At 40.2% G+C, this 16,826-nt stretch overlaps 1 protein-coding gene across 1 annotated transcript in view; it reads left to right on the forward strand.

Annotated features, from left to right (window-relative positions):
- The window catches only part of lama2 (laminin, alpha 2), a 111,931-nt gene that overhangs the window by 13,020 nt on the left and 82,085 nt on the right, over nucleotides 1-16,826 (forward strand). The window contains exons 2-8 of the mRNA XM_089021559.1: nucleotides 5,563-5,733; nucleotides 5,840-5,952; nucleotides 11,072-11,123; nucleotides 11,218-11,408; nucleotides 12,824-13,003; nucleotides 13,960-14,049; nucleotides 16,626-16,743. Of these exons, the coding sequence (XP_088877685.1) occupies nucleotides 5,563-5,733; nucleotides 5,840-5,952; nucleotides 11,072-11,123; nucleotides 11,218-11,408; nucleotides 12,824-13,003; nucleotides 13,960-14,049; nucleotides 16,626-16,743 (915 nt within the window). The remainder of the gene's footprint in view (nucleotides 1-5,562; nucleotides 5,734-5,839; nucleotides 5,953-11,071; nucleotides 11,124-11,217; nucleotides 11,409-12,823; nucleotides 13,004-13,959; nucleotides 14,050-16,625; nucleotides 16,744-16,826) is intronic.

The following is a 16,826-nucleotide window of genomic DNA, read 5'->3' on the forward strand; positions in this document are numbered from 1 at the left end:
AGTTCACACGGTATATTTTTCTATGATAAAAGAATGTAGGTGTTTGATTGACTTGGCTGTCCAATTTGTAACTTTCCAATTTTGATGCCTGTGCCTGACAGTGGTGTTTTTTTTGTCTGCAACATGAATTTAATTGCCGGGAGAACCGCAGGGCATCAAAATCCCCCCTTGTGCGTGTCTTTTTGCGAAAGTGGGGGGCCGTGGTGGGTTTGGGGGGTGGATTAACTGTGTATAACTCAGTGGTTTTCCTGTTTAGTCTGAATTTATGACCGTCTGGAAGAGGACATCAATGGCAAAGATCATACCCACCACAAACATACAAAATGAGAGATCATGTGTGGAAGACACACACACACACACACACACACACACACACACACACACACACACACACAAACGTGCACGTCACCTGTACGCCATCTTTTAAACATTTGTAAATCCACCGATGCATTTAACTTTGTCGGTGCACATCAGATGCCAAGTATCATCTTTAAAAACATCCTTGAATTTATATGATGTTACAACTGCGGCAGTCAGATATAAAATAGTCACTGGGTAGGGGGGGTATTGGGAGAGGAAGAGGGTAAGATGTTGTAGTGCCATTGTGGAATGAAGTCTAATTGGAAAAAATGGAGGGGAGCGGGTTGAGGAAATAGCCTGACCTTTTCTGATCCGCCCTCGGTCGTTCCTTCTGTCAGTCATGCGCTCTCTGCCTTTTATTTTGTTTGTTGAATAAATGATTCACGACAGTATTTCAACAAAGGGCGGCTATTTGCTCAAGGTTTTCATTTTGGGGCTTCATTCCAAACTTGGATGAGATGCCAAGGCAGGAAGTCCGAGTGAGAGGAGGATGTTGACTTAGTTTTCATTTCGCCTCCAACCTCAGGGGTTGGGAGGGGGGAGGACAGTGACCACCAGATGTACAACAAGAGACAGTGAAGGATAATAATGAGATGAGATGAGATGAGATAACCTTTATTTGCCTCACATTGGAGAAATTCCTGTCACACATATTAATGTTAATGATAGATAATAATAATAATAATAATAATAATAATAATAATAATAATAATAATATTATTATTATAATAATAATCTAATAACAGTTATTATTATTCTTAATAATAATAATAGTTATTATTATTAATAATTTACATTATTTATATATCTTCTTTCTTCTTATTATTCTATTATTATTGTTCTTAATATTATTATTATTAATATACATTATTATTTATATTTATATACATTATTGATTATTATAATTATCAATAAGTAAATTAATAATAAAGATATAAAGTAATCGTAATAATAGTAATTAGTAATAATAAAAATTATTATTATTATTATATTATTATTATTATTACCAGCAATAATAAAATAATACAATAATAATAATACCACTTTTATTATTGGTATTATTGTTATCAACAATAATAAAAAATACAATAATAATTTTATAATAATAACATATAATAATAACAATAAAATAAACACAGAAACAATAATAATATATTTTACTTATAAAATGATTTTTTATTTTTGCAATGTATGTACGGTTTTCAAATTATCTCCATTTTTGCACCAATGGACAGAATCTCTTGGAGCTCCTGTCAATGCCCCTCCAGCTTCTCCTCCTCAACCTTGGGATGTTTTCATTCATCTAAATGCTCTCCAGTCTGGTTTAGATACCACCCGAATGATTTGGACATTTGCATTCCAGCACGGCTCCTCCGAGTAATGTCCAGGTTTGAAGTGCAATGTGTGAAAATGATCTTAAGATACGCGGGATCAAAGAGGTCAGGGTGCATGTTTGTGCAGATCTTCGCGTGGGTTGTTTGCTTTGCGCACTCTGAACCATGTCTTGGTTCTCATTTGTTCCGTTTAATTTTCTGGATGTGACAAAAAGGGAACATTTGACACTACTAAATTTCTTTTGTTCCTAAAATCCTTGACGTTCACGTTGGTTAACAACCTCTCCACATCAGTTGAGCTCGTCAAACTCTCGGTTATCTGTCCGAGTATCTTGAGGTGATTTGCAATGTCCTTTCAGAACAGGAAATGAGTTGCCACCAAGTTACCAAAGCCGTTTGTTGTTTGCCCAGAGCAGAGTCGAATATTTTGCCAATGGCAAATGATTATTCCTCCACCTCACTGAACATTGAAAACAGAAAAATCCGTCTTCGGGTATGGAGCTTTATGCGTACTGTTTATCCATTCATCTTGGATTTCGCCTCCTATTTGTGTCCTGTCTGAACATTTATCCCGGCCTGTTTATGCAGGAGGGTAGATATCTAGAGTGCTTTGGAGTCTCAGTCTCCAGAAGTCTCGAAGAAAAAAAAACAAAACATGAACGAGTTCTTTTTAATTGCATTTTTAATTGCGGCCATCTCCCTTTGGGGTGTTATTTTAATTTCAATTCTTATGCTCACTTCATCAAACTGGTCAATAATTGAATTTAGCGCTTTAGAACTTGTTTATAGTATATAGTATTTAAATGTGGCCTCATATTGCCACAACGGTAAATACAAGTGTCTCAAAAACTGAATTTGAGTACAGTAAATGTATTTATGTTATATTTTGAAATACAGTGCATGGAAATTGGAGATTAATTACATGTTGGCCTTGATTAGTCTTGCAGTGGAGAAATACACAGCAAATTTCACAGCAGCAACGTGATGAAAGGAAGAGGAAAGGAAAGAAAGAAGTAGGAAAACAAAATACAGGAGCTGCTGTAAAGGCAGCCACTTTTGTAGCGCCATGTTGAAGTCAAAACAACAACAAAAAATAAATAACAAATAATATGACATCAGAAAGACACAGACAGTAGTTCAATCTGACGCACTTTCTGCACCCTTTTTGTTGTATAATACAGTTCTAAATTAAAGAAGTGAAGATCAAAGCATCCTTTTCACCAGTGGATCAGGGACATCATGTTGAAATATGGATGTCTGCTACAAATTAATGTTAAAAGCAAACACAAAGCTGTAGCATCCATTGACGAAAAGAGATTGTCCCACGTAAATCAGCTTCAGTTCCACATACGCATCGTCGCTCTGCATTGACGCTCCTTTCTTCTCATTGTACAGTGACAAAAGAAAACACAAAAACAACAAAAAAGCAAGGCTTGTGAGAACACTTGGTGACGACTGCCTAAGCAGGCACCATCTTGGACTTCTTTGCTTTTGACTTTCTCCCCCACTGCGAGAGTTTCACTTTGTCTATCAAGTGAATTTACTTGGAGTGATCTCTGAATTGCTCCTCGCCATTTTCCATCGTCGGCTTCACACAACTTTACATGCAGATGAATTCACATTTTCCACATAGTGTGAGTATCGAGGCTGATAGTGGTTTCATCCCTCACTCCTCTCCCAGCCTTGACCCTTTTGAACAACGTGATCGTTCTCTGAGAATACTTCCATCCATCCCGGCATGTTCATCAATCTCTCGGTGTTTTCCCCGGGCCTGCGACACTGAAGTACGCAAGGCGGCGGGGCAGACGGCGAGGGGAGGTGCGGGGAGAGATGATCACGTCCTTTCTAACCTCCTTTTGATTCCATCACGCTTACATCTTAGCCCCAAAACTCAACAATAACACATCCATCACGCATACGCACGCAGGCAGCGCACGCACGATATGAAGACTCATTTCCTAGCCTGACAGCAAAAGCAAACGTTTTTTCCTTGCGTGGTGTCATAAAGAACCCATGGGGATATTTTCTGCTTCAATGTAGAGTGATCTCCGTGACCAATGTCTTTTTTTTTTGGTGACTGTATTGATCAAGTGCCGTGAGTCACGAATCTCTCGTCTCCTTTTCACTAACTTTTTTTGAGCCAAGGACACATATTTTGCACCCACAAAAAACATATTTTGATATTGTATTTGAGTGAGAACATCAGAAGCTTTTAGTTATTTCTTGGCAATAAGCTCAACAGACAAAAACCTACCTGGTAGGAATCCCCAACTCGAACAAGTAATAAAATGACACCGGAGTTCTTTGATATTTTTTAGGGCAGGCCGACAAGAATGATTTTATGAAGAACCTGAAGGCAAAATGTCATTGTATGTGCCTGACATTCACTGGGTTTGAAATTCGATCACCGTCTCCAATGTTTTGCCATCTTTTTTGTTTCACATGAAAAGGGAGCCGAGGCAATTTTTAACCGTGATAGCAAAATGGAACATTCACAGCAGGTTGCTATGGCAGCCTTTGCGAATGGAAAACCAGAAGTATCTTTCAGATAAGTTGGTGGTAAAGATCAAATTTTACTTTGCGTTCCTCCTTGACCCCATTCCACAGCAATTGTAAGATGCATCGCAAGATGCCCGTGGCGGGCCGTGGATTTCATTGCTAGGCCTTCAGTAGTGCTATCTCTAAATCAATCCAGATTTTATAAAGTGTGGTGTGATTTACGTCAAGTCCACTAGAGGGTACCATTAGCCTGGAAATTACTGACCGACCTTTCTTAATGATGTCCAACTTTTCTTGTAAAGTCCGTTTTGAAAATCGCTTAAACAGTAAATCTCCGACCAAATCAATTTCTTCTTCAGCCATTGTGGGTTGACAAAACCGCTATTAAATCAACATGCATATATTTGCTGATGTAGCTCGCTCCCAATACAGAGTGCAAGCTCTAGCCAGTATGCTCTTGCCACTAGCGGCTTGTAATTAGAGCAGTTTTCGGAAACTATGATTGGCTCGTGACAAGCCAATCATAGTTTGACATTGACCAGTGCCTTCAAGAAGGCGTTGGTACCACTGTTGGCTTGCCAACTCGAAATCTGATTGGTTAGAGCAACAGTTTGATCGACACGTTTGATGTGACAGAGCGCGCAGAACTGATTGTGAAGGAGTCCAGGTAGATTTCTGACCCTGGTAACAAATGATGGCTGAAATATGATTGGTTAAATGCTTAAATACGAAAATACACATCTGGAAGGAGCAGAACAGGGGAAATGTAATGAAAGGAAGCTGAAAGACATTTTGACATTATTTGATAAGATTTCATGGACAAAATATAATTAACATCACTCCGTGATTCAGATATTTTTCGGCCAGCAGAGAAGGCTTTGCAGGCCTTGAAGGTCCACCACTGCACGATGCACTGGGGCACAGCATCAATGATTTTGGGACTTTCTTTGCATTCCAACATCATACCCACTTCCCTCATATGACCCGGCCTCGGTTGATATGACCCCAGTTTGTGTCCCAGTGGCATCATCCCCTTCTAAAGCTTCTCTCTGCAGCTTCCATCGTCTCCATCCTTAGTGTACAAATTCTATTATGCAATGTCTCGGATGTTCTTCACAGCTCGACGGTGTTGACATCTGCTCCAACAGCTGTGCCCATCTGGATACACACGTCCACTCGCACCCCTTTCCTCCACGATTCACACATTCCCCGCCGGTTTATGACTGGACTTCATATCTGTGTCCGCCAGACTCGGATAGTTGCTCTTTCACGTTTGTCATGTAACGTACATGTTTGCCTGACTGTGATGTTTAGGAATAAGCTCAATTCTGATAAATTTCTCCTCATTTCATTTTTTCTACCACCCTAGGTTTATTCCCGGCTGTTTTGAACTTGGCTTCCATGGCGGATATTACAGCCAACGCGACATGTGGTTTATCTGGTCCAGAGATGTTCTGTAAACTAGTAGAACATGTACCAGGTCAACCTGTAACAAATGCACAATGTCGAATATGCAATCAGAACAGTGCGAAACCATTTGGTAAGAAAGAGACTCCCTCAAACACGCACTTACAAAGCATTCACAAAATCGGACGATAAATTGGTCACAAATTCATCATTGTGCATGTGACTTGAATTGTCTCCAGAGCGTCACCCCATCGAATATGCGATCGACGGGACGAACCGTTGGTGGCAAAGTCCCTCTATCAAGAATGGAATGGAATACCACTATGTGACGATTACGCTCGACTTGAAACAGGTAGCAAACAACAGCATGTTTTCACAATACGGCTTTTATACATATACATGGGAACTGCTCACGTAGCTTTGATACATTGAGATAGATCCCGTTGGGTTTATCTTAAAAAATAAACTGACACGGGTTCTAAAATCGGGTCAGGGGAGACGATCTGTCCTGTGCAGTGACCCTTTGTCTCCTCCTTTGTCCCAGTCAAAGCTTCCATTGAGCTCCACAGAAAACTGATTGAAGATTGATTATAACAGTTGACTGCGAGCTTGGCAGTTGACGACAATCATCATCTTGCTCAATTTGCTGTGCACAGATTATTTAAACGCTTTTTAATGTGACATACATTTTTTTTGGCGACTGCCTCCTGCAGGTCCTACACTCTTATTTATTTTTTAATTACATATTTTCCCAATTAACAAGCGATGCCTGATATATTAACCTTTGGGGTAGTCACATTCTTGCAGTAGAATAATCAGAATCAAAATCAGAATCAGATTTATTGGCCAAGTGTGTCGAACACACAAGGAATTTGTCTTTGGTATAGCTAATATCATTATAAATCAGAATCAGAATCATCTTTATTGCCAAGTATGTAGAACACACAAGGAATTTGTTTCCGGTAGAACACGCTGCACTAGTATCGTCGTCGTCAAAAAAACTGCTAAGTGGCACTATACAGTTCCATTTTGGCTACTGTTGAAGAGTTCAAAGAGTTAATGGCTTGGGGGAAGAAGCTGTTTAAATGTCTGCTGGATTTGGTGCGCATGGATCGGTAGCGCCTGCCTGAGGGGAGTAGCTGGAAAAGGTGGTGGGTAGGATTTTCCGCGCCCTTGTTTGGATTCTTGCAGTGTGCAAGTCCTCGAGAGTGGGTAGGGCGGTGCCAATGATTTTTTCCGCCGTCCTAACTGTCCGTTGAAGTTGGATTTTGTCCATTTTTGTGGCGGCCCCGAACCAAACGGTGATGGAAGAACACAGAATGGACAAGAATAGAAGAAAAAAAAGACAAGAATAAAGGCTAATCTAATCTAATCTACCGGTAATCTAATCCAATTCCTTGACGTAAGTGATACCTCTCAGGAACAACTGCGAGACAATGTGCAAAGTATCAAGCAGGCAATGGTTCAAGTGAGTCCAGATCTGGAACTACAATGATTACAAAGGGTGCTGTTCCTCAGGTTTGTGCAAAATTGCAAAGAGGCACGACACAGTTAGATGTGGGTTACTGTTTAAAGAGTTAATAACTAGGTGGAAGAAGCTTGTTAAATGTCTGCTGGATTTGGTGCACCTGGATCGGTAGCGCCTGAAGGAATTAGCTGGAAAAGGTTGTGAGCAGGGTGCAAAGGGTCCAGTAGGATTTTCCGTGCCCTTGTCTTGGTTTCTGCAGTGTGCAAGTCTCAGAGAGTGGGAAAGGCAGTGCCAATAAGACACTTGTCTTTTTGATCAAAGGTGCTGAATCTGCTCCAATTTAAATTAGTTTCCTGTTATTGGTCAAATCCAGATTCAAAAAAAAATCAAACAAAGAAACAAAAAGAAAAACAAGAATAAAATCACCATAAACCTCAGTTTTCACAAAACTCTGTCATCAAAGAGAGCAAGCCATGTATCAACACACAAGACCGGTCAATTATTTGTAAAAGAAATATTACACCCACTCGGACGGAGATGGAGCACAGTGAAAACAAATTCGCTGACAAGCGTGGTGCAGCAAGGCACAAGTCTTTCTTTGACGGTGTGCTATTCACATATGTATATTTAATATATGCAGGCCATTTCACAATTCAGGTAAATTGCCGTTATTATAAAAATTATACATGGACAGTTTGATGAATGTGGTCTAGCGATACACGGGCCACACTGATTAGGGGAAGGCGGGTGCAGAAGCTTTCAGAGCAATTGGGAATATGACAGCAGCTGTCTGTCAAAGCACTTTTAATATCGACATTTCCTGAATATCATAAACGCATACCCTTGTGCACAAAATTATATATTTCAATGTATAAAACATAATAACAGTAGTTGTTGCTACACCAGGACTTTGAGTACAATTTATGGGAGCATTTTGCCAATGCAAATTAAAAAAAAAAGTGTGAACGATTTTGTCACGGTTTGCAAGGTGGTGATGGCGGGTGCGGATCCCAAAAAGCAGGCAGGAGGGAGCAGGAGGTTGTTTGACAAATTGTATTGAAATAAAGGTCAGCAGGAACAAAATGTAAAACATCAAAATGATCTGAACGGAAAAAATACAAAGTAGCAAAAGAAGACCAAAAGTATAAGTCCGCCAAGGTTAAACAAACACGTACACAATGCATGCAGCAAACAATGAACCGACACCGGATGGTCGTGCCGGGTGTCCTTTTAAGTGACAGTGATTATAACGACCAGCACCTGCGAGGCTGGCGGCAGGGCTGACGTCGCTACCCGTTGGTCGCCAATCTGATCGGGACGACCAGCACCTGTGCAGGTGCAGGCGGGGCCGACAGCGTCCCCGGTTGGTCGCCAACCAGATCATGACATATTTTGTGTTGTCCTGCGCAAAACTATTTTAACGCATAAAGGACAACCGACGTCTTCGGACAAGTTGTGTCCATAATTTGTAAAGTGGCTTCAAATGACTTCTACTGACCGTATTTTACAAATATTCCACCGCATATAGCTATATTTTACGTTTTAAGACTTGTGCTGAATATTCCGGAAATCTTGTTTTTGAGTTGGTCACGAGTCTGTACGTGACGTCACTGAAGGAACGCCCCTGACCGAAAAAAAGGACACATTGTAGCAGTCCTTCCATCACGTCAATGCTTTGGTCTGAAAACCTCGTATTGCACCAGAAAGAGCCAGAAGAGGTCGTCCAAGCTCCAGGCATTTATCAGCCTGTGGAAATGGGCTGATTCATTCCTTACAGGAGCTCGGTGGCCATTTTCTGCCTCTTTTTGAGTGAGACATTTCCCCCCCAATGTTGCCTCAAAATGGCACACAATAAATTCTTTAATCGATTGCAAACATGTATTCTTTCCTCTTCAGAACTATTTGAATCATATTCATGACTGGATGTGTAACAAGAAAGCATATTCTCCGAATCTGAAGCCATTGTTTTGATTCTCCAGCAATGCAAGACGTCTTGGCGTGACATCACTAACGGGGGGCGGGACTTTCTGAAAATGCCCAATTCGCAGCTCAATTTTTTGCGGATTTTGGACACTTTAAGTCATTTTTATTGGTGTTTTGCATTTGAATAAAAAATATCATACTGCATGTTTTGGGTATTTTAGATGCTATAAAACGTTTTTCTGATGTCAGTTAGGAAACAAAAAAGTGACGTCGGTTGTCCTTTAAGGCTAGAAATATTGACCAAGCTCATTGCCCCACACACATTTTTTTTTAAAAATATGACTTAAAATGTATGCACGCGCACACAACCGCATATGGTCACGGAACATTTCCCTTTTGTAATGTGTTTTATCCCGGGGCATCGATCTCTCTTTGTCTTGCCCTTCGGTAGGCTCTTCATTATTAAAGCAGACGTAAAAAACAGTTTCCGTTTTGTATTTATTTATTTTTAATGCAGGAAGTCCTAGTTTAATATATATTTTTGCTGTGTTGTACTGCAGCATTCCAAATGTACATAAACAGCAAATCCGTGGTGAATATCTGCTACTTTCTTACAGACAAGTTTGGCAAGTACAAACATTGGATGTGTCACACAATGAAGAAGGGGGGCCAAAAACCATTTTATTAGTCCAGTGAGATGTTCACACATTTCCAGTGACTGTAAATTTTTAGGCCCTGTCTTGTGGTATATGCACCTGTCCGCTTCTCTCCTGTTTTTAATGCTTGCATCCTACCACCCACTTCACTGATGCATCTAAATGTTATGAAAATTCAACAAATCCCAGTCTTTCTTTGCGGTTCTCTGCACTCTGGGAAAACATACAAGATAGACTATCTATGCCTTCTTTTTGCTATCCATCCAATAGAACATTTTTAGGTCCCTGGTCACCGTTTGGCGATCAGGCAATTTTCTGTTCTCTTTGGCTTTCAACATGTGTGACCTGATACAGGGTCAAGCCTCGAGTTCTTTCACAGGAAACTCATTTCAGTTACCTTTTGGGAAGTGTGACTCCTTTTCCCCAAGTCCGGTCTGATCCTCTTTTAATACCGGATTTTCCGGTGTATAAATCGCACCCAAAAGCCATGATTTTCTTCAAAAGATGACCATGCACCTTATACGCAGGTGCATCTGATATGTGAAGTCATTGAGCCACAACAGGTCTCAAAACTCCTGTCATCTACCGATTTCCCCCTGTAACCATAGCCACTACTGTGGCGCCTCATAATGGGGTGTGCCTTATACGTATTTGCAAAACATAACTATATATTTATATAATAGGTTTGGAAAACGTTTTTCATTTATTAAAGGTGCGCCTTATATATGGAAAAAGTTTGAAAATACACAATTCATTGGTGGTGCGCCTCATACACCCGAAAATACAGCAAATTAACTCATTTACTGCCATTCCCGAATTTATTCAGGAATTGAAAATATGACATAGAACACCATTCCCTAATTTGTTCAGTTTTGTGTTTTCTTGCTGGAGTGCCAATAAAGCGCTGGTCAGACCTCTGGCAATGTTTTTCCTTTCCACAAGAGGCAGCATTTCCCTTTTTTCCATGTTCACAGTCTTCCACCTTTAGCTGTTGTTAAAGCGCTCTATAAACCAATATATATGTATTGTATTGTACTGTGGACTGCCACCCTCATGTCATGCTCATTCAACTCCAGACCTATATAATTTAGGAATTAACTTGTTTTTTTTCTGATTAAAGAAGAGCGTCTCAGGTTACTTACGCTGCATTGAATGTTTATGTAGTCCTAAAACTCAATATTCTGTGGCTCGTGCAATTTGATTGACGATGACAAAAACTCTGGCACTGGAGTGGACACATTAATGCACGTCTGACAGAAAATGAGTTAATATCCTCTTCTCCGAAAGCGTTTTTGTAGTCTCGAAATGCCATGGATTGGTCGTGTGGCTTGTCGACACTTTCTGAATTGAGATAAACCCGTAGTCATAATCATCCAGATGTTGTTGAAAGCAGCTTCACTTATTCTTCATCTTTATGTGGTCAGATTTTCCAGATAGCCTATGTGATCATTAAGGCTGCCAACTCACCTCGCCCGGGTAAGCGTTCCACTACATTATTAGAATTGAAACAGCCAGACACATTTTACGGATGTATTTCCTCCACTAAAATATATCTCTTTCTTCTCAATAGGTAACTGGATTTTGGAGCGTTCGATAGATGGCGAGACCTATGAGCCGTGGCAGTTTTTCGCCCTCACTGATACGGAGTGCCTGACCAGATTCAACATGAATCCAAGGACGGGACCTCCATCGTACACCAAAGATGATGAAGTTATCTGCACGTCTTTCTACTCTAAGATCCATCCGTTGGAGAATGGCGAGGTAATACAACTTTTTTTTTCAGATTTACAAGTAAAAATGAGCGAGCACTTTTGTGGTATGTTCTGTTACCAATCGACTGCAATTGTATGAAAACCTGAATGTTTATGATTGTCTTGCTAGAATTACATATGGATGCTAAACGTGGAATCTTAAGTGACATTAATGAACTGAAGGCTTCAGGATGCACGAGGGGATATATTTACATTTCCAACATAGCCCTCTAATTGTCGTCGCCTGTCTTGAAATATGTGCATATTTCCTCCATGAGTGTGAATGTTTGTCTGTCTTTTTTTTCCTTTCTTGAATGTGTTGGTCCTGTATATGTTTATGTGCGTGTGCGTGTCCTGTGGGAGATCACCAGAGGGGGTGTGAGCGAAGAGATGTCAAGATCCGCAAGTAACAGAGGAGTCTGAATGTGCCGAGTGTGTGCATACGCGCTTGTGGTTGACAGTTCCCTAGCTGTCTGATCGCGGTGCAACTATAATGAGTCAGAGGCGATGTGTCTCTCGCACACACACACACATATACACACATATACACAAATACACGCACAAACAAACGCATTCGCCGTGTCACTCATAACACATTCACACCTACACACCCATCGCCTTCGTTACTTCCAAGTGTGCGGCTTGCAACCATCCAGTATTCTCATCCTCACCACACACACACACACACACACACACACACACACACACACACACACACACACACACACACACACACACACACACACACATACACACTCTTGGCACAGTTGACGACTTTTTGGCAGATGCCAAATATTGCTTTTGGCCACATTTGTGAGACGGCTGACAGAAGTTCTCTCTTTCACTCAGGCTGCTCGCTTATATTGATCTTATCCTTTTAATCAGAGTCAGAATCAGAATCATCTTTATTGGCCTAGTATATAGAATACACAAGGAATTTCTCTCCGGTAGAACATGCTGCACTTGTATCATCATAAAAAAGAGTAACTGGAAAATGTGGTGGGCAGGGTCCAGTAGGTTTTTTTCGCACTCTTGTCTTGATTCTTGCAGTGTGCAAGTCCTCGAGAGTGGGTTGGGCCGTGCCAATTATTTTTTCCGTCGTCCTAACTGTCTGTTGAAGTTGGATTTTGTCCATTTTGTTGCGGCCCCGAACCAAACCATGATGGAAGAACACAGGATTGATTCGATGACACCATATGAACAATACAAGACAGTGTTTTAATATTTTTACATTCTTAGCAGTCAAACAAGGGTCAAAAGTACTCAACTATAACATGCTTTGTTTCTACTGACCCTTGTATGAAAAAAAATGCAGTTTTATCCAAAAACATCCTCTCACCTCTGCCACTCTTCGTCACCATATTTTTGCCTTCTGTTTCATTCGGTCATTCCATGCCACTCTTCATCCATTGTTCTCTCATATAGATCCACACGTCTTTAATCAACGGACGTCCCAGTGCAGATGACCCATCCCCGATGCTGCTGAACTTCACCTCCGCCCGCTACATCAGGCTGGTGTTTCAGAGGATCCGAACGCTCAACGCCGACCTCATGACGCTGACACTTCGTGACCCCCGAGATGTCGATCCCATTGTGACGAGACGGGTGAAGCTTATTTACCATTATTATTTTTTTTATCTTAAATATGTGGACACATCCTTGCGAAAGAGGATTAGGGCCACTGAAGAAAACAAAATAGGGTTGGGAAGATTCTCATGTTAATGTCAGAATTCTGACTTTATTCTCAGAATTTTTACTTTAATCGTAGAATTTTTACTTTCAAAGTCAGAATTCTGACTTTAAAATCACAATTAAGTCAGACTTCTGACTTTAATCTCACAATTCTCACTTTAATCTCAGATTTATAATAATAATGATGATAATACATTTAATTTCTAAGTGCCTTTCAAAACTTTCAAGGACACTTTACAAAACTTGAACCCACAAAGCAATGTTATGAAAGGAAGAGGAAAGGAAACAAAGAAGTAGAAAAACAAAATACTCACTTTAAAGTCAGAATTCTGACTTTAATCACAGAATTCTAACTTTAATCGCATAATTCTGATTAAAATTAGAATTCTGAGATTAAAGTCAGAATTCTGATTTAAATCTGACATTAAAGTCAGACTTTAAAAGCGAGAATTCTAAGAATCAAGTCAGAATTCTGAGATTAAAGTGAGAATGTTCACTTTAAATCAAAATTCTGACTTTAATCTCACAATTCTGATTTTAAAGTGAGAATTCTGACTTTAATCCATGAATTAAAGTCAGAATTCTGATTTTAATCTCAGTATTCTCACTTTAATCTGAGAATTCTGACTTTAATCTGAGAATTCTGACTTTAAAATGAGAATTCTGACTTTGTGACATCAGAATTTTGACTTTCGACTTTAAAATCAGAATTCTGAGAATAAAGTCAGAATTCTGAGATTAAAGTGAGAATCTTGCCATCCTTGTTTTATTTTTCTTTCTTGGCCCTAATCCTCTTCCGTATGAATGTCCTCACTGTGTCAGCAAATGTTCATCATAATCATGAATGCCCTCCTACTGTTTCTCCCCAGTACTACTATTCCATTAAGGATATTTCAATTGGAGGCATGTGCATCTGCTACGGGCACGCAAAGGCCTGTCCACTCAACAGTGTCACCAAGGTAACCACAAAACTCTTTCACATTTCAAGACTACATACTTGGGGAAAAACACACACATATCTAGTCACCTGGAGCTTTAAGATGTTTTATGTGCCACCTTAATATCTAACTTTTACCTACGGGGGACACAGGTGTTGTCTGGCACGTCTGTTCTAAGAGGCGCGCGTTTGTTAGCAGACACCTGATCTTTTGCACATTTTCCCTCACACCTTTGTCGCCTTCTCGTACTGCACGGGTCCTCGGGGTGAAACAAGCATCTTCTGGATGCGACGATTGTGTGACTCTCTCGCAAGCTAATGATGTCATTGAATTTATCTGCTGAGGGACTGCAAGTTTTTTTTTCCACCACAAGCTCATTTTCGAGAAAATTTATATACCCTCAAGGCTAACGAGAAAAAAAATATATATGTGCATGTATTCAAATTATTATGGGGTTGGCCCGTTGTTAGTGATGATTAATTTATACATAAAATGGACTGTATAAATTTCCTTAACTATCACACACACACAGTGTAGAATATTTAAATAGTGAGTGCTGTATTTAATTATCCTTATAGGAAGTGTTATAATATTTTAATAGCCTATATTTTATGTTTTATCATCCCATCATCTGACTTGAACTTGGTCGCGTGCCTTCTGCAGGAATCGCAGCTATCTAAAACAATACACCATCGATGGCCCATATTTATTTTCTTTTTGGCAACAGATGAATGATGTGGTTCATCTGGAATACCAAACGTGGTCCCAAGCCGAATTAAAGGCTAAAAAAAGACAGAATAAAACATCATCCAAATATGATTTAAAAGACAATGGAATGCTGTCAATATAGCTCAACTGACGTTTTTGAAGTACATTTAAGTCCCGAGCAGATGTTAGGAGGGCAAATACGATGTAGACCTGTGAGCCTATTTTGTTGCCGATTGTCCACAGAACATCTGCTAGGATGCATGCCGTGCACAAGAGCCGCCCGAAGCCAAGCGCCGGAGCGTTTTGTCTCAGATAAAAGCCGTTGTGTGGGTGGGGAAGGAGTTGAGGGGTGTTTTCGAGTCATGCCAAAATAACCAAACTTGGCCCATGATACGCAATTGTATTCCATTCAATCTGGCAAGCTCTCCTCATCAAGCAATTTACAGAATTGAATCACTAGGCCTCCAAATTGGCAGATGTCTTCCATTGGCGTGTTGTACTCCAACTGTGTTCCGATTTCTTTCCTCTCAGGGAGGTGGCTGTGAACCCATTTGTTACCAGCTGATAATGCAGAAAAAGAAACAAGATCTTTTTTTGATTGTGCTCCCTTATTGATAAATTATTATTTTATACACCACTTACAAATTCTGCTAATTACCTTTCGCAGCCATCGAGCTAAACATTCAATTGACTGTCGTCAACTGCATGGAGCCACATTTCATTCACGATTAAGTTTTGGGTAAAGATACTTGGCGCTGAGATTTTCCCAATCAAATTACACATTGTGTATTCAATTGATTTAGTTGTGCTTAAAAATATGGAGCAAGACGAGGGCAGTGGTCTCTAAGCGCAAGTTATTTGTTGAAGGCTCTTCCATTGACAGTATTTGGCTGATTTGGGCCTTCAGATATAGAAGGAATCATAGTCTGACATACTGAGCCATTTTATACATTGGATTGGATTAGCTTTTATTAGTCTTGCAGAGAATAAATTTACAGTTCACCGCAGAAAAGTTATGTCAGAAAGAGGGGAGGAAGAAGTAGAAAAACAAAATACAAGAGCTGCTGGAAAGACAGCCACTCTGGCGGTGCCATCTTGAAGTCAACAAAAAAACTAAATAACAAATAATATGACACACAAAGACACAGACAGTCATTCAATCTTAAGCACTTTTTGCACACTTTGTCGTATGAAGCAGTTTGAGATAAGAGGAGAGAAAGAAAATTGACACTTGTAAATATGGGTTGATGCAATACAGCTACATATATCAATATGCCTTTCTTGATACTTGCACTATGTACAGTTTTTTAATGAAACGGGTTTGCACATTTACAGTATACAGTTGACATTTTTATTTTGCTATGCTTAGAATATCTTGTTTTCTATCCTTTCACCCCCCCACCCCATCCCCTTTCAAATTGCTGCCGCGGACTGCAAATTTCCCCATTGTGGGACGAATAAAGGTTTTCTGATTCTGATTCTGAGAATCATTGCGTCCTTTTCACCAGTGGATCAAGGACATCATGGTGAAGTGTGCACATTTGCTACAAGCTAAATATTTCAAGCAAACAAAGCTGTAGCATCCATTGACGAAAATATATTGTCTCACATCTCCTGCCCCACGTAAATCCGCTTCAATTCCAAGCTGCGACAGTTCCACATATGCCTCGGCTCTCTGCGCTGATGCTCTTTCTTCACATCGCGGGTTCCTCAAGCCATGCATCCATCCAGCCAGCCACAGACTGTTTAACAGCACCAACCTTTTAGCTGAACAAAGCGGGGTTGTAAAAATGTTGCCCAATTCCAGGCGCTTCTTTGAAATTCACGGACACTTCATTCGACGTTCGATCAACGCATATCTTAATATACTGTATTTGTTTTTCATGCAGAAGTTCAGCTGCGAATGTGAACACAACACGTGCGGCGAGAGCTGTGATCGTTGTTGCCCCGGTTACCATCAACAAGCCTGGATGGCAGGAACCTTTGTCACTCGACATGTTTGTGAGAGTAAGTTGGAATGCAACGCAGAATCACTTTAGATAATGCATGCTTAAATGCTTTTTAATTATTTATTTTCTGAATACGTCAAT

This window comes from Hippocampus bargibanti, linkage group LG19 (assembly GCF_051943395.1).
Source record: "Hippocampus bargibanti isolate YZ-2025 linkage group LG19, ASM5194339v1, whole genome shotgun sequence".
Lineage (NCBI taxonomy): Eukaryota > Metazoa > Chordata > Actinopteri > Syngnathiformes > Syngnathidae > Hippocampus > Hippocampus bargibanti.